We start from the raw sequence: 21,692 nt of genomic DNA on the forward strand, positions 1-21,692 counted from the left end.
CGAGAGTCATCCAGGCCAGGAAAAGAGCGTCTGGAGGCATTGAGGGCAGAGACTGGCAGAGAGAAAAACTTTGCTAGACCAGGACAGGTAGGACCTGCTGAGGGGATAACAGCCACAGGTAGACTGATGGACCTCAGGCATCCACAGTAGTCTCCCAAGATGGAGCCAGCACTCTGGAGCAATTTGTCAAATGAGCGGGAAAAAGGTGGAGAGTATGGGGATCCCAAAATCTCACACACTGCAAGACATTACCACACATGAAAATTGTCTGCCCCAGTCCTACACAACCCTCAGGTGTCCAATAGAACATGCACATGGGTGGAAAAGCACTATAGCTGTCTGACCCAAGATTGAGCGTGGTTGTGTATGGCAATTTTCTGAGTCATTCGCTGTGTTAGGGAACGTGTCAATGACAGTAATGCCACTCCTTGCATTCAGTGTGTATCTGTATGTCATCTTTGAAGTGGTTTCACATACAGGTGCAAGCTTCAGTGTTTTCTGGCATGCTGAGGAAGCATTATTTTTATTATAAAGACTTTCATTTCTTCTTTCTGTTGTGGTTAACATACTATAAGCTTCTGAAATTATGTGTGTAATTAGATTATATCATTTATGAAGTTCAGGGCCCAGCACGATAGCTCAACTGGGGCTAATCCTCTGCCTACAAGCACCAGGGTCCCATTAGGGCGCTGGCTTGTGTCCCAGATGCTCCACTTCCCATCCAGCTTCCTGCTTGTGGCCTGGGAAAGTAGTTGAGGATGGCCCAGAACCTTGGGACTCATTTCCTGGCTTCAGATCAGCTCAGCTCTAGCCATTGCAGTCACTTGGAGAGCAAACCTGCAGATCTTTCTCCTCTTTATAAATCTGTCTTTCCAATAAAAATAAATAAATCTGGATTAAGTCCTTGCTCTGCCCTGCTGCCACCACCTTGTGGCAGGAGGAGCCTAGAGGATGTTTGGCCATGAGGCTTAGGTGAAGGGAGCCCTCAGCAGCGTGGCAGCTGATGGAGGTACCTGAGCCAGGTCAGACTCAATGTTTGAGACTCTGGCCATGGGCACTGCTGCCACACAGTGAGCAAGTCCTGGGCTTTGGGTGGCCAGCAGACAGAGTCTGATTCTGATGCCACTTGGCGTGCTAGCTGCCCAGGGGCGAGCTCTAGTGTTTTTAGGCTATATAATTGCTGCCTAAGGACATCTATGGATAAGGCCAATGTGCACGTAGGTGAGGAATGAATCCTGTGTGACTCACAGCGACGGTGTGAACTTACAGGCAAGCGTGATGACTGAGACCTGGTGGTTTGGAGGGGAGAGTCCATAAGATCTGTTTGTGTCAGACTGACTCGCCAGACCACATGGTGTAGAAGGACACTGATTTGTAGAAGGATAGCAAACATAGGATAACAATTGACAGGATATCATTTGTATGAGAACAACTGATTGAATATCATTTAAATGAGGACACTCGATTGGATATACAAAACAAAAAGATAGTTTCAAACAAGGGTATAGAAACAAGTGATGGGTTCCTTAGAAAGTTTTATGGGAACTACGTAAGCTCCTCAATACCTCCTTCCTTATCCTATGTGAGCCTCAGTCTATAAAAGTCTGATGCTATTAATAAACTTCAGCTATCTTGCCAACACAGTAGTCCACGCGTGTTATTATAGGCTCTCTGCACCAAGGCCATCAGTGCAGGACAGTGAACAACATGGAAGTCCTGAGATGGGCTTTGAGCGCAGAATGTCACTGACTGCCACATTCCAGCCCACATGAAAGTTATGGCTGGGGGCCTGTCCGGCAGGGCTCGATCCCAGCACCTGACTAAGCGTCAGAACAGGGGATGGGTCACATTAGGCAGGGTCATGACACTAACCAGCATGCAAGAGAACCAGGTCTGGGGGTAGAGTCTGCGAAGTGGGCCCAACCTTGTGGAAATACAAATCTTACTGGTTAGCTTAACAGTTGGGGTGATGATGGGCTGAGCTAGGAGTGACCATGGAACCTGCCAACATTCATGGGTGCTGGACCTGTATGGGCAGGTCAAAGCAGTAGCATCTGCACATGCATCATAAAACAGGGTGTGAGGCAGGCTGCAACATCCTCCGGCTTATACCAAGGCCAACATGGAATGGTAGACTATGGCTGGGCAAGGGCCTAGCACCCGCTGGAGCATGTAAGATCTGGGTCAGGAAGTAGGCCAAGTGGAGGAACTTGGGAAACTCCCCTATTGGGGTTACAGCTCCCACTGGTGTTCCAGGTGAGATTCATTTTAGTATTTTATTATACTGTGAAAAATGTCTAGAAGCAGGCAATTGGCCTAGAGATTGAAACCCCCACTTTTCACAACAGAATACCTGCATTCTAGCTCTAGTTCCAACTCCTGACTCCATCTTCCTGCCAGCACAGGCACTAGCAGGCAGCAGTGATGGCCTGCGTCCTTGGAACCCTGCCATTCACCTGCATTGCAGACCCAGCTCCTGGCTTTGGCTCTAAGCCAGTTCTGGCTGTTGTAGGCACTGGGCAAAGTGAACCACCAAACAGGAACACTCTCTCACACACAAATAAGCAAAAATCATTTGAATATGTAATCAATATAAAAAATATTGGTGAGGTATTTTACATTTTTCACAGTCCAGTTTTTATGCTTACAGCATATCTCAATTCAGACTGGCCATATGAGGCTGGGTATCATACCAAAGGACAGTGCTCTACCCATTCATAAGTTTCCAGCTGATTTTGTTGTTTATTTATTTTATTTTTATTACAAAGTCAGACATACAGAGAGGAGGAGAAACAGAGAGGAAGATCTTCTGTCCGATGATTCAATGGTCGGCTGTGATTCACGTGACTGCAATGGCCAGTGCTGAGCCAATCCAAAGCCAGGAACCAGGAACCTCTTCCGGGTCTTCCACGCAGGTGCAGGGTACCAAGGCTTTGGGCCGTCCTCGACTGCTTTCCCAGGTCACAAGCAGGGAGCTGGATGGGAAGTGGAGCTGCCAGGATTAGAACCGGCGCCCATATGGGATCCTTGCGCGTTCAAGGCAAGGACTTCAGCCGCTAGGCCACGCTGCCAGGCCCTGTTTGTCACTGTCCTGCAGCGATGGACTTGGTGCACGGAGCCAATAATAACACACTTGGACTACTGACTGATGATCAATAGCCAAACTTTATTAGGGGCAACAGACTTTATATGCTGAGGGTCATACAGGATTAGGGTAGAGATACTTAGTTCATCAACAGAACCATCAACTGTTTCTATGCCTTAGTTTGGAAGTCCTTTTGCCTTGTATATTACTTCTCACTCAACTGTTCTTATACAAATGATATCTCATCAGGTATACAAAAGGTAGCCATACAGTTGTTCTCATGCAAAGGATATCCAATCAGTCACACACAAGACATCCATTCAGTTGTTTATCATACAAATATTGTCCCATCAACTGTAATCCTGTGCTCCCTACGGTCACAATGTCCTCCTACACTGTTTATTTATTTGAAAGGCAGAGTCACAGAGAGATCTTGTGCCTGCTGGTTCACCCCCCAAATGGCTGTAATGGCCAGAGTTGGGCCTGTTTGAAGCCAGGAGACTGGAGCTTCTTCCAGGTCTCCCAACCTGGCTGCAGAGGCCCAAGGACTTGGACTATCTTTTGCTGCTTTGCCAGGCACATCTGCAGGCAGCTGGATGAGAAGTGGAGTAGCCGAGACTCAAACCAGTGCCCAGAAGGGATGCTGAAAGTGTATGCAGGCGCTTTTCCAGCTACACTATAGCACCAGCCCCTTTGTTTTCTTTTTGACTCACAGGATCAAGGGCCAGAAGTATCACCTTTAGAGGATCTATTCGGAGGGAGTTCCAGCTTCCTCTGCTGGCTTCCAGTGTTACTCGTGGTGAGGCACTGCTTATTAGAGAAGCAGCAACAAGAATCACTGAAGGCCTGCTTTGGTGTTGAGGCTACAAACGTAGGATTTGCTATTCAGGTGAAACCTACGACTTAAAAAAAATGCTTTTATTCCCAAGCACAGAGAAACAGAAATCTTCCACCTGCTGGTTCATTCAAATCTCTACAGCAGCCCAGGTAAGGCCAGGTAGATGTCAGGAGCCCTGCCTTTCATATGTCTCACCTGCACATTAGCAAGAAGCTGGATCGCAAGCTGAGCCAGGACTCCACGCCGCCACTGCAAGATGAAACAGGGCATGACAAGCAGGATCTTAACTGCTGTACCAGGCTCCGAACCCTTGAGATTAACCCGTGAGACTCAAAAGACATGTAAACCACGTGGCTGACTGATGTTGCAGAGGGACTGCCATGGAAAACTAACAATTCTGGCGTTAAGATTACAGAACGCTAACTGGCACCTTCTGAAAGTTGGGATTAGTCCTAAGGTTTCAGTCTCACGAAGCGAGGATGCTTTTCAGCTGCGCATCTTCTCGGCGGGGTCCTCTCCATCCTGCCTCCTCACTCTTAACCCTCCTGCTACCTTCATCCCGTCTGTCCTATTGTTTCGACCCATTCCCGCCTGGTGCACTCTGGGAAACGTAGTCGCACGCCCTGCCTCAGCAGGTAGGGTAGCCCGGTAAACTCCATCTCCACACAGCTCCATTGATGTTTTTTTGGAGGGTGGGATAAAGCCTAGGAGGTCCAGCCCGCTTATTCGAAGGGCAACCTGGGATTTGCAGTTTCCAGCGCCTGAGGCGGTCGGTAGCTGAGCGGATCCGACTCTAACCCCGCCCCTCCTCAAGATCGCGCATCCTGATGACATTGCGTGGTAGCGCAAGGACTCTGGGATATGTAGTAGTTTTCGAAGCCGAGCCCAACCTTAGCCATTGCGACTTGAGGACTACAGTTCCTAGGATTCCGCGCGGCGGCGCGCTGTGAGCCAGTCGAGGCGGTGATTGGCTCGTGAGCCGGCCGCATGCGGAGGAGCTCAAGGAGCCGCTCTGTTGCGACAGAGGCCGAGCGGCGAGGCCCAGTGAGTTGGGGAAAGAATCGCTTTTCGGGGGAGGGTGCCGGCCGGTGAGGGAGCGGGCGGGAGAGACGGGGAAGGAAGGACGGGGACGGGATGGAGAAGACCGCGAGCGAAAAGAGAGGGCCAAGAGAGAGAAGCTGACGGGTGGGGTGTAGGGGCAGATCTGGGGGTGGCGACTAGGGAGACTCTAAGAGGACTCATCAGGGGCAGGGAGCCCGATGTGGCACGGGGAGAGGCTGGGTCCGCCAGCCAGGAGGACAGGGACGACGCAGAGAAGACCCCCCTCCCCCCACGGGCGAGAGAGGAAGCTGGGAAGTGAGGTGGCTGGTTGGAGTGCGAAGTGCCAAGTCTTGGGGTAACCGGAGAAGGGTACCTTTACCGAGGGACCGAGCCTGTTCGCTAAGTGGAGGCCCTGGAGGAAGGAGTGTTCCCAAAGTGAGGCCGGCCATGGAGAGCGGTGGACGGAGCCCGGGGTGGAGGGAGCCCGGGGTGGAGGGAGCTAGGTGCAGGCGTTCTTACCAGGAGGTAGAGTTTGGGGGTGTCTGTTTGCCTTCTTTCAGGCTCCCTGAAAGAAGAGAAAGCCAGCCCTGTAGTTCAGCACCATGCCCTCTGACCTGGCCAAGAAGAAAGCGGCCAAAAAGAAAGAAGCAGCCAAAGCGCGACAGCGGCCCAAGAAGGGACACGAAGAGAACGGAGATGCCGTCACCGAGCCGCAGGTGGCAGAGGAGAAGAAGGAGGAGGCCAACGGCAGGGAGAGCACAGGTGAATGGAGGGCAGGGCGCCAAGAATTAGCCGTGCCCCGAGAGCTCCGGGGCCATGGAGAGCGTGTGTGGAGCTGTGGAACCATAGAGGTGGAGTTGACGCAGCCCCAGGAGTGCCAGTAAAGGAGCCAGAGCTCCAAGTTCTCTGGCAGCAGAGTCCTGAGTGTCTCAGACTCTGCTGCATTCCTTATACCCCCCTTCCTGCTGAGACAGTGACCATAGCAACAGGAGAGTAACCTCTCAATTATGATGTGGATATCTCCTCTCCCAGAAAACACTGAATCTGTTATTTTAGGAAATACCGTTGAGCATGTCTCAAGGGCCGTACAAACTCAGTCTGCCCTCTGATAACTTTAGCCAGTCTAGATGAAGAAACATAGCAGTGTGTGCCAGAGAATATTCCAGGCCTTCCCCACCCTCCGGCTCTAGCTCCCTGACCATATATGCTCCGTCCAGACTGCCCATCGTCCCTTGAGGAGTCACCACCACACTTCCTGGCATTTCCCCTGTTGAGTTCTGTGACCACGGTGGTGGTTGACATTCAAGGCCCAGCTCAAGTTAGCAGAGCTGTCTCGGTCAGACCTAATGCCAGGCTTTGCATTCACTGTCCTCCTTCCTGGAGTGTTCTAGACCTTTCATGTTCTAATTTGTTTCTTCAGTTAGTGTGTTTGATCTCTGAGTGCAGGTACCAGGACATGGGAGATTGTTTTCTGTGATCTCTTTCATAGATACTAAGGAAATGTTTGAAGAAGAAAGAATAATTAGTGATAGAAATTGTAACAGACAAGAAGTCAGAAAAAAGGAAAGTTAGAAAGATGTTTGTGAAGCCAGTAGAGTGGTAGAAATTAGCTCCAAGGTAAGAATTCTTAGGAAAGATAACATGATGAAGTCAGGTCAAGGGGCAGTTTTAGGTCATGGTCGGAATGCTGAAGAATGGTAAGTTATGAATGATGGAAGTGAATGGGATGTGACAGGACAAGACAAGGGAAAAGGCGGTTTAGGATTTAAATGAAACCGCGAAGGAAAAGCCCTCAGAGCAGGCTGTGAGGGCAGACTGTGACACCGGACGTTTAAGGCTTGTACGGCACACAGCTCCACTCAGCGTGACCTGGGCCAAGGCCCTTCGGGACCCACCTCTGTGTGTAAGAACTGCCCCAGTTGTTGTGTCTCAGCCCCCTCTTCCCAAGCTGCTTTTCTGTCCCCAGAAGTGGATTTGCTGACCAAGGAGCTGGAAGACTTTGAGATGAAGAAGGCTGCTGCTCGAGCTGTCACTGGGGTCCTGGCCTCTCACCCCAACAGTACTGACGTCCACATCATCAACTTGTCCCTCACCTTCCACGGCCAAGAGCTGCTCAGTGACACCAAACTGGAGTTAAACTCAGGCCGCCGGTACGGCCTCATCGGCTTAAATGGAATTGGTGAGGCTCTTGGCAGGAGAGGTGGGGAGGGAGCCCCCTGGCTCCTCTGTCACTCAGTCCCCGCTGCGTGCACAGCAAGGTGTTTGCAGTGTGGGTGGGAGATGAGCCAGATGTGCCCAGGGAAAAGGACAGAGCTGTATGCAGTGAGCTCTGTACAGCTGTACGCAGGACAGAGCTGTACGCAGTGAGCCCCACAGGAGTAATCGCAGACAGGAGGTGCTGGAATAGGTGGTGGGAGGGGTAGTAGTGTGTGAAGCTGCTGTAAATGAAAAAGACTTCATGGAGAAGGTTGTGAAGAACTGGAAGAAAGGTTGGAATGGTATCCCAAGAGTGGGGTCAGTGAGATTAGGGTGAGTGGAGGGAAGGGGGTACTCCAGAAGTGGCAGCCCCCATTTCAGGGACTGGAGGGAGCTGGCTCAGCGGCCTCTCCTGCCCCGTCTCAGGGAAGTCCATGCTGCTGTCTGCCATCGGGAAGCGGGAGGTGCCCATCCCGGAGCACATCGACATCTATCACCTGACCCGAGAGATGCCCCCCAGCGACAAGACCCCCCTGCAGTGCGTCATGGAGGTGGACACAGAGCGGGCCATGCTGGAGCGGGAGGCCGAGCGCTTAGCTCACGAGGACGGTAGGGCCCCGCACCCGGGCCTGGGGTGCAGCGGTCATCTCCAGGGGTGAGCCCCAGGGATCCTCACAGGCCCCCACTGCCCGCAGCCTGGGCTTTGGGGGGGTACAGCAGGCATACCCCGGGGCAAGCCACAGGAGCCTCACAGGACCCCACTGCCCACAGCCTGGGGGCTGCAGCTGGCGTCCCCAGGGACAAACCTTAGGAGCCTCACAGGCCCCCACTGCCCGCAGCCGAGTGTGAAAAGCTCCTGGAGCTGTATGAGCGCCTGGAGGAGCTGGATGCTGACAAGGCCGAGATGCGGGCCTCACGTATCTTACACGGCCTGGGCTTTACACCTGCCATGCAGCGCAAGAAACTGAAGGACTTCAGTGGCGGCTGGCGAATGCGGGTTGCCCTGGCCAGGTGAGTCCCTCGCTCCTCTCCCACTCCTCGCAGCTCCCCCTGTCCGGACTAAGTGTTGGTGCCCGCCAACCTCCGGGCAGCAGGAGGTGCAGTCAGTGGGGGGTCGGAGGTGGGTGGGTGGGAGTGAGGGGACAGATGGCTGGGGAGTGAGCTTCCTGCCTGGAAGCACCTGTGACTTGGTGTAGAGTTCCAGCCCAGGAGTTAGGAATCCCGTGAGAAGTTTTCCTGACAACACTAGGGAAAGTGGTGGGGTTAAGTTCGCTACTTTTCTCACTTTCCCACCTTTTTTGTATGAAGGTGCCACTAATTCTTGCTACAGTGAAAGGTTGGACAGCTACCCAATGCAGATTTCTCTAGAGTAACCATTCTGTTAGTTAATTCCTTACCCCAGTTTCTCCTCAAAGTGAATTGATACAACTTGATCTACTGATTAGAAAGTAACCAATATAGCTTTTTTTTTTTTAAGATTTATTTATTTTTATTGGAAAGGCAAATGTAAAGAGAGGAGGAGAGACAGAGAGGAAAATCTTCTGTCCAATGATTCGCTCCCCAAGTGACCGCAATGGCCGGTGCTGCACTGATCCGAAGCCAGGAGCCTCTTTCCAGGTCTCCCACATGGGTGAAGGGTCCCAAGGCTTTGGGCCGTCCTCGACTGCTTTCCCAGGTCACAAGCAGGGAGCTGGATGGGAAGTGGAGCTGCTGGGATTAGAACCAGCGCCCTAATGGGATCCTGGCGCATTCAAGGCGAAGACCTTAACTATTATGCTATCGTGCCAGGCCCCCAATATAGCTTTTTAAATTTAAGATTTGTTTGAAAAGCATCAGGAGAGAGAGATCTTCCATCTGCTGGTTCACCTTACAAATGGCTGCTGCATCCAGGGCTGGACCAGGTGGAAGCCAGGAGCCAGGAACTCCATCGTGGTCTTCCACGGGGTTGGCAGTTGGTCTGCCTTCTGCTACCTTTCCAGGCACATTAACAGAAAATTGGATCAGAAGCATAGCAACCAGATCTCAGACAAGCACTCCAGTATGGGATTCTGGTGTGGCCAGACCCTTGTGTGTGTCCTAGAAGATGGGAGTAGTCGTTCTACATGCTAGCAAGAATTAACTCCCTTCTGGTTCACCTGGGGGCTTTGGAGAGCTCGGCCTCCAGCCTCTGTCAGATCCACATGGACACTAGGGGCTCAGGAATCCTGTTGATAACAAGTGCCTGGAAGTATAGTGCTGTCAGGCTTGGGAACCGGAATCTACAGTTGGCTTTCTTGTTTCCCCAGTTGAAGGAAAGAACACTCTTTGGTCTTCTTGCTGGAGACTGACACCCCAGCAGAAAGAGCTCCCACGAACACTGTCCCCTAGGGGTTACTGCCTCTGTAGCCTTTGTCTTGGTGCTGGAGGCCCACACCAGTGTCCAGGTCTCACAGACTCAAGGACTTACAGCTTTATATCCAAACTATAGTTCTCTGGGTCTGAGCTGTCTTTTGTCCTTTTAATATCTGCTTTTTTTTCCCCCTAAAACTTATGTATTTGAAAGGCAGAAAGAAAGACTCCCCTAATGGCTGCAGTGGACAGTGCTAGACCAACAAAAAGCTTGGACTACTTCTGGGTCTCACATGTGTGTTTGGGCCCAAGGATGTGAGCCGTCCTCTGCTGCTTTCCCAGGCCGTAAGAGAGCTGAATCAGAAGTAGAGCAGCCAGGACTTGAACCAGTGTCTATATGGGCTGCTGGCACCACAGGCAGCAGCTTTACCTTCTGCGCTAGCCCCTGACCTCTATTCTTAAGTGCTGCTTTATCACCTATCTTTCCCCTTTACTTTGAGGTTTCGAACCTAGGATTGATAGCAGGACTAGCCAGGCCTGGTGGGAACTGCAGAACAGGCAGTCAGCCCGTTTCATGCAGTCCCTGTGTTGCTGAAGGGCCTCTGTCCTGTCCTGTCCTGCAGAGCCCTCTTTATCCGGCCCTTCATGCTGCTTCTGGATGAGCCCACCAACCACCTGGACCTGGATGCTTGTGTGTGGTTGGAAGAAGAACTGAAGACGTAAGGGAGCGTTGGAGGAGGTGGGGGCGGGAAGGTCTGGAAGGGGAAGTCCAGCCGAGTCCACAGGAAAGGGTAAAGCAGCGAGGAAACGAACTGCAGGAAGATGCAGTGGGGCTCTGGGGCCGAGGGAGTCAGCCTAGTGGTGTATTTTCATTCAGTCTGAATTTGTAGTCTTGTAAATGGTCATCCCATCTAGGATGTACTGACAAAGAGAACGGTGGCCCCTGTGCCCATGGGTCTCAATGGCCAACGGACTGAATGACCAGGAATGCTGGGCTAACTTGGAACAAGGCTTTCAGCGCCTTGATGATCCAAAAGGAAAGCAGGGTGATGTTTTAGCGTGTTCCAGCTTTTCCTACACACGGTTGGAGATGCATTTATGGGTGTGTTTGTTTATGCATACTGTTATACCCCACACTGTGTTCTGTTGGAAATCAGAGCAGATTAAGGACTCCTGAGCATCTCAGCACACTTTGAAAGCCGTGCAGAACTCACAGATGAGTTGTGCAGCACATAAATGATTGCTGAGGAACTGGGCAGGGCGTGCAAAGGGTGCTTAGGTATAGGATGGGAAAGGGTTCCCTGTGTACCTGTTAGCAGCTGTCTCCCGACTTGGAGCGCCTTCTGATTAGGTTCTGTCTTTGCAGCTTTAAGCGCATCCTCGTCCTCGTCTCCCACTCCCAGGATTTTCTGAATGGTGTCTGCACCAACATCATTCACATGCACAACAAGAAACTGAAGTATTACACGGTGAGTGGGCCTCAGCTGCCTCTGCACGCACAAGTTGTCCTTTAAAAAGATGTGCATGAGAAATCCTGCAGCCTGTTTTTATTTCAGTCCCAAAGCCTTTGCTTTCAGATCTTAGGCCGTGGGTTGGCAGTCTCTGCACATGGTGCCAGGGCAGGCCCTGCTTCCCTCTGCTTTCTTGGAGGACTCCTTAACTCTGCCCACAAGTGTTAGCACATTGGCTATCCTTCCATGAGCACAGGAGGCTGTGGTGATAGTCTCAGCCCAGAGCTAGGCCTCAGTTTTTCAAGTTTCAAAAAAGCGACAACTAGAAATCCTCTTCATTCATAGCCATATTCTCCAGAGTAGTATTAGTAACAGTCTTCCAGAAACTTCTGTGTGCTTCCAGGCACTAGTAGAGACTTTCACAGATGCACAGATCCGTTTTCTCTTTACACTGTTGTAACCTTGATCACTGCACTCTAGGTGGCCTGTTCACACAAGAGTATCTCTGGGAATCAGCCTCACTCTTAGCAGCTGCATGCTTGCCAACAACTCCCCGTGTGAATCTTGCCTGTTAGTCCTTCATGGTGGACATTTACCTTCCAGCCCGGTGTTTCCAGATAAAAACTTGGCAGTTTGCAGTGTTTTTCCAGTGCTAAATCAAAATGGTCTGCCTGCCACCCCTGCCCTGCCGCCTGCTTGGAGACAGCCTTTGTAGGTGGTGTGGGGCATCAGCCTCTGGGGGTGGTGTTGAAAGGTGAACCTTGGAGTGCCTGTGTGACCATCTTGTGCTGTGGCTGTCTTCCTGGCTAACATAAGGATTTGCTCTGGTCCTGTCTGGGCCAAACAAGAGGCCCAGGACAGAAAAAGACTTCACCCTGTAGGATAGGATGAGCTGCTCTGACTACTGCATACACTTCCAGTCAGGGTTAAGTTAGCCCAGCTCTCATCTCCCTAAGTCTGGCTTAGGCCCCAGGTTAAAGTGGCCCACGCTGCCTTTCCCTGCAGGGTAACTACGATCAGTACGTGAAGACACGGCTGGAGCTGGAGGAGAACCAGATGAAGAGATTTCACTGGGAGCAGGATCAGATCGCACACATGAAGGTGGGGAGGCCCTGGGGCCTGGGTGGGTGGTGGGTGGAGAGCACATGGAGGTGGGGAGACCCTGGGGGGAGGAACCGGGAAGTCAGAGTTGTCACTTTCCACCCTAGATTGTAAGGTGAGTTGTGGTGCTTGCCACACACTCTGCCCCCGGCTTCACCCCCTTTCTTTTCTTCTTCAGAACTATATTGCTAGGTTTGGTCATGGCAGTGCCAAGCTGGCCCGGCAAGCCCAGAGCAAGGAGAAGACGCTACAGAAAATGATGGCGTCGGGACTGACAGAGAGGGTCGTGAGCGACAAGGTGAGGGCTGAGGGGGATGAGGCAGCCTGAGGCATGCTGGGTAGGAAAGGAGCCAGGCTGCTCAATTCCCTCTTTTCTCTCTAGACACTGTCATTTTATTTCCCACCATGTGGCAAGATCCCTCCACCTGTCATTATGGTACAAAACGTGAGCTTCAAGTATACAAAAGATGGGGTAAGTTCAGAGCAGCGCTCATGTATGGTTTGGAAACCAGGATGTACTTCGGAGAGTGAGCACTGGCTGTCAGGAACCCCTACAGTTCTGTGGCTGCTGAGATGCCTCCCCAAGGCCTCCAAAGACAGGAAGGGAACTGCTCAGTGGGGTTGGTGGGTGGATGCTGTGGGAGGTGCTGCTTGGAGCATGCTTCCTTCCCTTTCTGCTCTCCTCACCTCCGAAACTGGTGGCCAGCTAGGCAGACTAGACCCATATGCTAGCCTTATGTCTTTGTCTCTCTTATTCCCACCTCAGCCTTGCATCTACAATAATCTCGAATTTGGTATTGACCTCGACACACGAGTGGCTCTGGTAGGGCCCAATGGAGCAGGAAAGTCAACTCTTTTGAAACTGCTAACAGGAGAGGTATGGCACCAAGGGGGTGTGGCTACTTCTAGGAGTGGGCACTTGATTGTCTGTCATGGAGGTTAGGCAGGGGTCACCACTCTCAGAGGGCTGGCCAGCCCTGGCGGTGACTGAGCTGTTGAGGGGCTAGGGGTTAACCCAGGGGTGGGAGAGACAGCGTGTCGTAGCGGTGTAGTAGCGTGGTTTGGGGCAGCTTTGTCTAGGTGAAGGCAGAGAACAATCAGTGAGGGAAAGAGGGAGGGAGAGAGAGAGAGAGAGTGTGTATGTGTGTGTGTGTGTGTGTGTGTGTGTCAGCATTTTCTGTTTTCCAGGCATTCAGAGTATAGGAACATGGGTGTAGAGATAGGATTTTATTTTGGAAAATGTGTGTTGTCGCTGCAGGCAGGAACTTTGTGATGCAGTATTTTCTGTAGCAGATGTTTCTTAACTAGCCAAGTCTGTTGTGTGTGCTGCACCCCCAAGCTACACTGCCTCTCAGTGCATCTTCCTAAGTGTTAGAGCAGCCTGGGTGGTTCTGGCGATTCTCCTTAGAAAATTAGGAGTCTTGTTCCAGGTACACATGTGGGTTTTTTCCCTGCTCTGCCCATGTCTGCTTCCATGTAGATTTCCATTTTATGAGCCTATGTCTGACCACTGCTCCTTTCCCCCTAGCTACTACCTACAGATGGAATGATCCGAAAACACTCTCACGTCAAGATAGGGCGTTACCATCAGGTACAGACCTGGGGTGAGGCCATATCTGGTCAAGGCCCAGCCCTACCTCCCCATTCCCAGGAATTCTAGCCTAGACAACCTGCACTTGCCTCTGTGGATCCTGAACAGGTGTCTGGGGTAGAGGTAGAGTGTTTTCTAGCGGGTAACACAGTGGGCCCCTTTGGAAGCAGGGCACAGTGCCATCTAGGTGGGTTCCACTTTTCCTATAGCATTTACAAGAGCAGCTGGACTTGGATCTCTCGCCTTTGGAATACATGATGAAGTGCTACCCAGAAATCAAGGAGAAGGAAGAAATGAGGAAGATCATCGGGCGATACGGGCTGACTGGGAAGCAGCAGGTCAGTAGGACAGGGTGTGGAAAGAACCCGGGCCAGCTGGCAGACATGGCTTGCTGGGCCAGGGTACCGTGCCCTAGCAGCCCAGGTGTGGGAGTTTACCCACAGTCTTACCATTTGAGTTCAACCCCCAAGACCCACTGCCCTTGCATCCCTCTAGACTGTTAGGTAATGGGACGTTAACGGGGGAGGGAGCAAGGTACTGTGGTGCCTGCGAGCAAGGGAACATGAATCCTAGTGAACAGAAGTCCCACACTCAGTTCTGGAACTTAGCATCTGCCTGATTGTTCCAGTTCTTTAAGCTTCCAGTGCTGACCCAGAGAGAGGCACAGCTCCGGGTTCTAGCTATGTCCCTCTCCAGCTTAGACTTGTGGCTCTACCACTATCCTGCCATGGCATCTTGGATCCAAGCAAAATGGCAGTCATCGAGTGGAGGAGCCAGGGGTTGGGGGAAGTGGTGAGTATGCTTTGTCATGGCGCAATCCCAGGTTTTGTGTGTGCCCTGGCTGCACTCAGGTGAGCCCAATCCGGAACTTGTCAGACGGGCAGAAGTGCCGAGTGTGTCTGGCCTGGCTGGCCTGGCAGAACCCACACATGCTGTTCCTGGACGAGCCCACCAACCACCTGGACATCGAGACCATTGATGCCCTGGCAGATGCCATCAATGAGTTCGAGGGTGGGATGATGCTTGTCAGCCATGACTTCCGACTCATCCAGCAGGTGAGGCCCTGGCCAGGCCACGAGGGACACCACAAAGTGCTGAGGAGTTGGTTGGGTGCAGCAGGCCGTGGCACGGGCCAAGCTGCAAGGGACAACACAGCACTTAGGAGGTAGTTGGGTGGAGCAAGCTATGGCACGAGCAGGTGCATAACACCCATTTCCTGAATTCAGAGAAGGGGTGTAAGCCATACCTGAACCTCTTGATGAGGGCTGGCCTTATGGCTCTTTGTGGCTACTGACAAGAAAGCCTTAACCAAGATAATTCTTCAGTAGTCACTGGGGATGTTGCCAACTTGGCATTGTTGGCCCAGAAGGAGTTGGGTAGTTAAGTTTTACTATTGTGCCAAGACTCCACAGTAGCAAAATAGTACTTCACTAAGAAGGACTTGGATTAGACAGGGTGGTGCTCTGCAGGGTTGGAGGCGAAGCTGTTTATCATTGCACTGACACCCGAGTGAGACCATGGAGAAGATGTGGGTGGGGAAGAGGAGACCGAGCACACATTGCCTCTGATGAGCCGTAGACCCTGCTAGGGAACTGCACGGGAAGCGGCCCCGGGGGTGCTACTGTGCCTCTAAGGCCCAAGGAACTGAGAGACTGTGAACCAGGAGGCCAGGGGTTGGGAAGCTGGTGGAACTTCCTGGAAGCCCCTCAGGTGGAAGTGAGGAGTGAACAAAGTGACCGGCGAGGATTCAATGGAGGATTTGCTTTCTAGGTTGCACAGGAGATCTGGGTCTGTGAGAAGCAGACAATCACCAAGTGGCCTGGAGACATCCTGGCCTACAAGGAGCATCTCAAGTCCAAGCTGGTGGACGAAGAGCCCCAGCTCACCAAGAGGACCCACAACGTGTGAGCCCCATGGCCGGGCTGGGGCAGGAGCTCCATCTGGGGACTCAGAGCGGCTCCCCTGAGCAGCTGCCCGGGCCAGACCCTGGGGCCGCCCTCCTGCATTGCTGCATTCTGCTCCCTGCCTCTCCCTGAGTCCTCCTTAGCCTCTCCCTGGCCTCTCCCGACCCCTCCCCTGGCCCTTCCCTGCCTCTACCCGTCCTTCCCTGGCCCTCAGCCCTCCTCAGCTGCACTCTTATCTAGCTACAGCTGGACAGCACCTGTCCCTTTCCTCTCCTTCCAGTTCCAGCTCTTGCTGGTTTCCCCTAAGTGATGCAGCCACAGGCACCTGAGGGCTGGCCTCAGGGCCAGGGCCCTGGCTGTGGACTGTGAAGGAGCTTAAGATCTGGGTTTTGGTGATGTTGGAGGAACACTCCCCAGCCCGCTGCTACCTTTCCTTTTTGCTTATGGTTTGGAGCTCCGGGCCAGGGTCTTGGTCCTGGTCGGTTTTTAAATATTTAACAGTGTAACTTTTAGACCTGCGTGACATCCACAAAGTGACCAATAAAGAAAGAGGAAGCCATGGTCCCTACCTTCTCAGCTCTCTGAGGCCGAGGCCACAGCCTCCTCCTAGGCACTCACTTCCTGCCACAGGAGCTGGCAGGGTGGGGGTGGGGGGACAGTTAGCGGGATGGATGAGGACTCAGGTCGAGCTCCTTGGGGACAGGGAGAACTTTCTCCCTTTTGTGCGGATTTGGAATCACACCTTTTCTCAAACTTCCACAGAAATCAGAATCACCTGTGGGCTTTCCTGGGTTCCTGCCTCTCTCTGGTTCAGTAGGTCTGGGACGAAGCCAGGATTGACGGTTCCAACAAGTTCTTGGGGGGTCGGTGGGAGCAGATACTGCAATTGCTGGCCTAAGACCTGCACGTTGAGCACCTCTATTCTGAGCACTTTGTTTGCCCAAACGGCCTGAGCTCTCCCGTGGGCACCTGTGCCCGCCACCACTGCAGTTGGAGTGCTTGCCAAAGTGCAGATGCCTGAGCATCAGACCAGGCCTGTCTGTTCCATCTGGTGAGGCAGCAGAGATATGGCAATGGCCAGGAGCTCGTGTTTGCCACTGCTGCTCCTGGAGTATGCAGGAAGCTCGTTCTTAATGTGAACCCAACACCATGCAGCCCGTCTGGTTCCTGTGAGCTTGAGTAGCACTTGGCACCTCCACGCCTGAGGCATGTCTGCGAACCTTGCTCTGCCTCTCTGACCCCTCAGCAGCCATCCCTATGGGAAAACAGACACGGCCACAATTTTTCAGTCCTCATTAGAGCATATCTAAGAGTAAGATGGGGGCCTGGCATGATAGCCTAGCAGCTAAAGTCCTTGCCTTGTATGCTCCAGGATCCTACATGGGCGCGGGTTCGTATCCCGGTGGTCCCACTTTCCATCCAGCCCCCTGCTTGTGGTCTGGGAAAGCAGTCGAGGATGGCCCAAGGCCTTGGGACCCTGCACCCATGTGGAAGACCCAGAAGAGCCTTTGGGCTCTTGGCTTCAGATTAACGCAACTCCAGCCGTTGCAGCCACTTGGGGAGTGAAATCAGCAGACAGAAGATCTTTCTTCTCTCTTCCTCTCTGTATATCTGACTTCACAATAAAAATGAATAAATCTTTAAAAAATAGGAAGAGAAAATGGTCCCAACTGGTTGTCTTAAACCCCCGCAGAACAAGAAAGCCACTAAGACTCAGTGAAAGGACAGAAATCTGTGCTGAACTCAAGCAGAGCTAGGAAGACTGTTCCCAGGAAGGGAAGTCTCCTGAGCGGCTGGCACTGAGCGGGAGGAATGGTGGCAGCTTCTCATTATCCGGGCAGAGGGAGCGAGAGCACCTGTTGAAAGGCTGCCCTCCCCTCTGCCTGCCTGTGTGTGCCTGCAGTGTGGCCTGAGCGGGCAGTCACCTCAGCAGGAGGTGGTGTTTGGAGAGCGAGCTGCTGGGATCAGGGGCCAGTGGCATCTGCCCCTGTAGCCAAGGGGGCGCCTACCTGGATGGTGTTGCCTCAGGAGAGGTCTGTTAGGGTCTTCAGACCTCTGCAACTGAGGTGCCAAGGCACAGGCCTGCAGCACCCAGAGAATATATAATGGAAGAATACACAGGTCTGGGGCCCGGCGCCATGGCCTAGAGGCTAAAGTCCTCGGCTTGAATGCACCAGGATCCCATATGAGCGCCAGTTCTAGTCCCGGCAGCTCCACTTCCCATCCAGCTCCCTGCTTGTGGCCTGGCCAAGCAGGAGAGGACGGCCCAATGCTTTGGGACCCTGCACCCACCTGGGAGACCTGAGGAGGTTCCTGGTTCCCGGCTTTGGATCAGCACAGCTCCGGCCATTGTGGTCACTTGGGGAATGAATCAACAGATAGAAGATCTTCCTCTCTTTCTCTCCTCTCTGTATATCTGCCTTTCCAATAAAAATAAATAAATAAATCTTAAAAAAAAAAAGACCCCCATCCCAGGGGTATTGGTGGGCCTGGCAACTGACCGGGAATGTGGGCTGTGGGTGTCCCAAGTTTAATCAGCTGTGCCACAGTGCCCACCTTCCTTGCCTGAGAACACCTTGGTGTGTCCATGCCTGGCATGACCTGATGTCCTAGACTGGGTGCAGAGGTGAATTCCATGAGCCAGGCTGTCCTGCTTGGCTTCCCTTCTGCAGCCACCTCCTGCTGTGAGTGACCCATTTTTCCCGTTGCTCTAGGTTTCTTTAATCACAAAATAAAAAAACATGGAATATTCACACATGGAGTGCCAAGTGAAACAATAGCATTGTCCATTCACAGTGGCTTTTTTCTCCCATTTGCAGGGACCCCACATGATCTGCTTTTTGTAAAAAAAAAAAAATCCATTTTTTATCTGCTGCTGACTTCCTTCTGTCTTTCCACAAGGCAGAGTCCAGCTGATTTGCCCCATCTGCCCTCAGTCCAAGCTACCCTGTACTCAACATGCCCTAATTCCACTTCCTGCCTGTCATGTCCTTTCTCCTTGCCCCACTCCTCCCCGTTGTATCCCAGCCATCCTCCAGGACCAACCTTGCATCCCCGCATATGCCCTGAGGCTGGCTGACTGCAGCCCTCCCTCAGAGGGCTGTGCCCACCTCAGCCCTATGGTCACCCCTAATTGCTTAATGTGAACCAATCTTGTCTCCAGCTTGGCCACAGGAGTCCTGGGGAGGGACAGAGAGCCTTCAGTCCTGAAGCCCAGCTCTCTGAGCCATCAGGAGCTCAGAGTTGATTCTCTAGAGTTGGGTGAAATTGGTGTAGATTTACTGGGATTTGGTTCTGTCGGGGAAGTTCTGGTGCTGGGTTTCTTAATTGATGGATAGGAAATCGCCTGGGGGAGGAAGAAGAAAGATAAATTAGTCTCTCAGGATTAACCCAGAGCACATTCTGGATGGATTTGGGCCAAGCCCCTCCCTTCCCACCTCCTCTGTCCCAGGTGCTGGCCTCTGGCCCCACCTGGCAGGGCTGCTGACTTTGTAAAAGTGGCTCCATGGCATGGGGAAAGCTGTTCTAGGCAGCACGAAGATGAATACGGAGCATGGGCAGCAGTGGTCCAGGGCCCACAGGGGCCAGAGCTCCAGGGACAGGAAGTCCAGAAAGCGCAACAAGCACAAAGAAACCTACTCAATGTATGTCTACAAGGTGCTGAAGCAGGTGAGGAGGCATGGCGCAAGGGCCGTGGAAGGCGTGCTGGCCAGTGGCCTGAAAAGGCATTGGGCTGGAAGCTGGCATTAGTTTAGTGTTGGCACGGGGGTGGCTCATGTGACCTGAGAGGTGTCTCAGTGTGCCATACACCTATGATTGGCAGAAACCCTACAAAGCAAGCTGCCTGCCCCGATCTGAGTCTATATGGCATTAAAACGACTGGGATGATTGTGTGGGGTATCAGGTGGGATATAACTTAAGGATAAGAACACACTTCCTGGGCCCAGCGTGATGGCATAGTGGTTAAGGTCCTCGCCTTGCACGCGCAGGGATCCCATATGGGTGCTGGTTCTAATCCTGGCGGCCCCACTTCCCATCCAGCTCCCTGCTTGTGGCCTGGGAAAGCAGTCAAGGACAGCCCAAAGTCTTGGGACCCTGCACCCACATGGGAGACCCAGAAGAGGCTCCTGCCTTTGGATTGGCTCAGCTCCAGCCATTGCGCTCACTTGGGGAGTGAATCATCAGACGGAAGATCTTCCTCTCTGTCTCTCCTCTGTATATCTGCCTTTCCATTTAAAAAATAAAATATTTTTAAAAAACACACTCCTGCACTAGGCTAATGGAGTTTGGGCACTGAACATACTGGGGTACAAATGAGAGTGGCCTGGAGTCTTGGAAGGCTTGCTGGAGGAACTGGCCTGGCTCTTACCATGGTACCAGTGAAGAACTGGAGGCCCATAGTGGCCACGTGACCTGCTAGGAGCAAGCCTCTAGCATCCTTCCTGTGGTACCATTTATTCACTCATGAGCAGCAGCTACTTCTGGGACCTGGCATACTAGCAGGCACTCTTGGGCACCAGGGTACCCAACAAACCAATCTGATCCAAAGCAGCCTGTCCTTAAATCCTCCCCTTGGGGTAGAGTAGGTTCCATGGGGGCACCTGGCTCCAGTGTGAACTCTATTAGCAGTTTAATGAATGGGCCTGTGGGGTCAGGGATGGCCAGAGACAGACTGGAGCCCTGAAGAGAGTGGGGTGGAGCAGGCCTGAGATCTGAAGTTGGAGGGCACGGGGCCCAACACGCCTAGTACAACTGCAGCTCTGTCGCCAGTGGTGGCAGGCAGAGGTGGCTGGGGCAGGGTGGCGGGGGGGCGGTTAGGAGCCTGGCTCAGCAAGGGAGTTGGCACTCACTTCTCTTTGATTTCATGCCTGGATAAGTTCCTATGCTCACATCAGAGGGTGTCACTAGGTTCCTGCTGTTTGTTGTGGTAGAGATTCCTAGAGCAGAAGCCTGTGTGACAGGAGAGAATTGAGGCCTTGAAGCAATGACATAGTACAGCCACAGAATGCAGGCCTCCTGCTGCCGGGGCAGGACTACTGCCTTGAGCCGAGTGCACCTGCTCTGGATGCGATGGGTACCGTTTGCTGGGCTAGGCACATAGCCCTAACCCGGTAGTCTCACCTCAGGAGTGCTCACAGGATGTTCTGGGAGATATGTTTATTGGAGTAAAGAAAGTGCTCCATGTCCACCAAAAGGAATGGTGATAGCAACTGCAATTCCTTCATGCTGTGGAACACCATGCAAATGCATTCAAAATAGGAGAGGCCAGATGCCTGTGCAACTCATTCCATTGGTTAAATTCAGAGCTGACAGAGGGAGCTTGAGAGCAGGCCTGGATACCACCTCAGAAACTTTCAAAACAAGGCATGGATATAATAGTCAAAAAGCAGATACACTCCCTACCCCTGCCCCAGTTCCATGTCTGTTTGCCTTTGGGAAGATGAGCCAAGAGACCTTTTCCACCGCCCTTGGCTTCCCAGAACCTCCAGCACAGGGCCAAGGCTCTGCAGTGCAGGCAGAGCCCTCCCCGCTGCTGCTAACAGTGCTGCTGTTGCTTCTCCAGGCGCACCCTGACATCAGCATCTCAGCCAAGGTCCTGAGCATCATGAACTCATTTGTGAATGACACCTTTGAGTGACTGTCTGGCAAGGCTGCCTGGCTAGCCCAGTACTTGGGCCATACCACCCTGACTTCACGGAAAGTCCAGACGGCCATATATCTGCTGCTGCCAGGGGAGCTGGCCAAGCATGTTGTGTCCGAGGGCACCAAGGCCATCACCAGGTACACCAGCTCCAGGTGACCTGGGGCTGAACCTCAATAAAGGATGAGCTGTCCCCATGCACTGTGGTGATTGAAAAGGGGGACAGACCAAGGAGGGCACCGTCCATGGCAATGGTATTCCCACTTTTGCAGACAAGGCAGATCCTAATGTGCGGCTGCCTCCCAAGAGTATCCCACGAGTGACACATGACAATAATTGTGTCAGGTGGCCTCATTGGTAGCGAGCTTGGGACGGGGACTGGATTCCTGGATTTATCGCTGGCTGTTTCCCCTCTCTGGGATGACATTCTCAGGGGTGTTACTCTTCCAGGCTATGGCATTGTAACACCCACTTCCCACCAACTACCACTGCACTTATGTGACAAACACTGGCTGG

General features: G+C 52.6%; 2 protein-coding genes across 3 annotated transcripts; both read left to right on the plus strand.

Annotated features, from left to right (window-relative positions):
- The first annotated feature begins 4,811 nt into the window (after positions 1-4,811).
- Positions 4,812-15,664, plus strand: ABCF2 (ATP binding cassette subfamily F member 2). Of its 2 annotated transcripts, none has more exons than XM_004594407.3 (15): positions 4,812-4,967; positions 5,525-5,726; positions 6,931-7,143; positions 7,587-7,769; positions 8,000-8,171; positions 10,112-10,207; positions 10,855-10,957; positions 11,945-12,040; positions 12,219-12,338; positions 12,423-12,512; positions 12,807-12,917; positions 13,569-13,631; positions 13,841-13,969; positions 14,483-14,686; positions 15,402-15,664. In XM_004594407.3, exons 2-15 carry the CDS (start codon positions 5,567-5,569, stop codon positions 15,537-15,539), a joined length of 1,878 nt encoding a protein of 625 aa, XP_004594464.1. In that variant the 5' UTR covers positions 4,812-4,967; positions 5,525-5,566; the 3' UTR covers positions 15,540-15,664. The 2 variants fall into 2 exon arrangements, with proteins under 2 accessions (XP_004594464.1, XP_058537231.1); XM_058681248.1 differs by lacking the exon at positions 4,812-4,967 and adding an exon at positions 5,265-5,319 and having other exon boundaries at positions 15,402-15,657.
- Positions 15,665-19,075: 3,411 nt separating this feature from the next.
- On the plus strand, positions 19,076-21,335 carry LOC131483318 (histone H2B type 2-K1). Its single transcript, XM_058681250.1, is given in 2 exon segments — positions 19,076-19,204; positions 21,099-21,335. Coding segments are annotated over 2 exon segments (366 nt in total).
- The last annotated feature ends 357 nt before the right edge of the window (positions 21,336-21,692 follow it).

Source organism: Ochotona princeps, chromosome 25 (assembly GCF_030435755.1).
Source record: "Ochotona princeps isolate mOchPri1 chromosome 25, mOchPri1.hap1, whole genome shotgun sequence".
NCBI lineage: Eukaryota > Metazoa > Chordata > Mammalia > Lagomorpha > Ochotonidae > Ochotona > Ochotona princeps.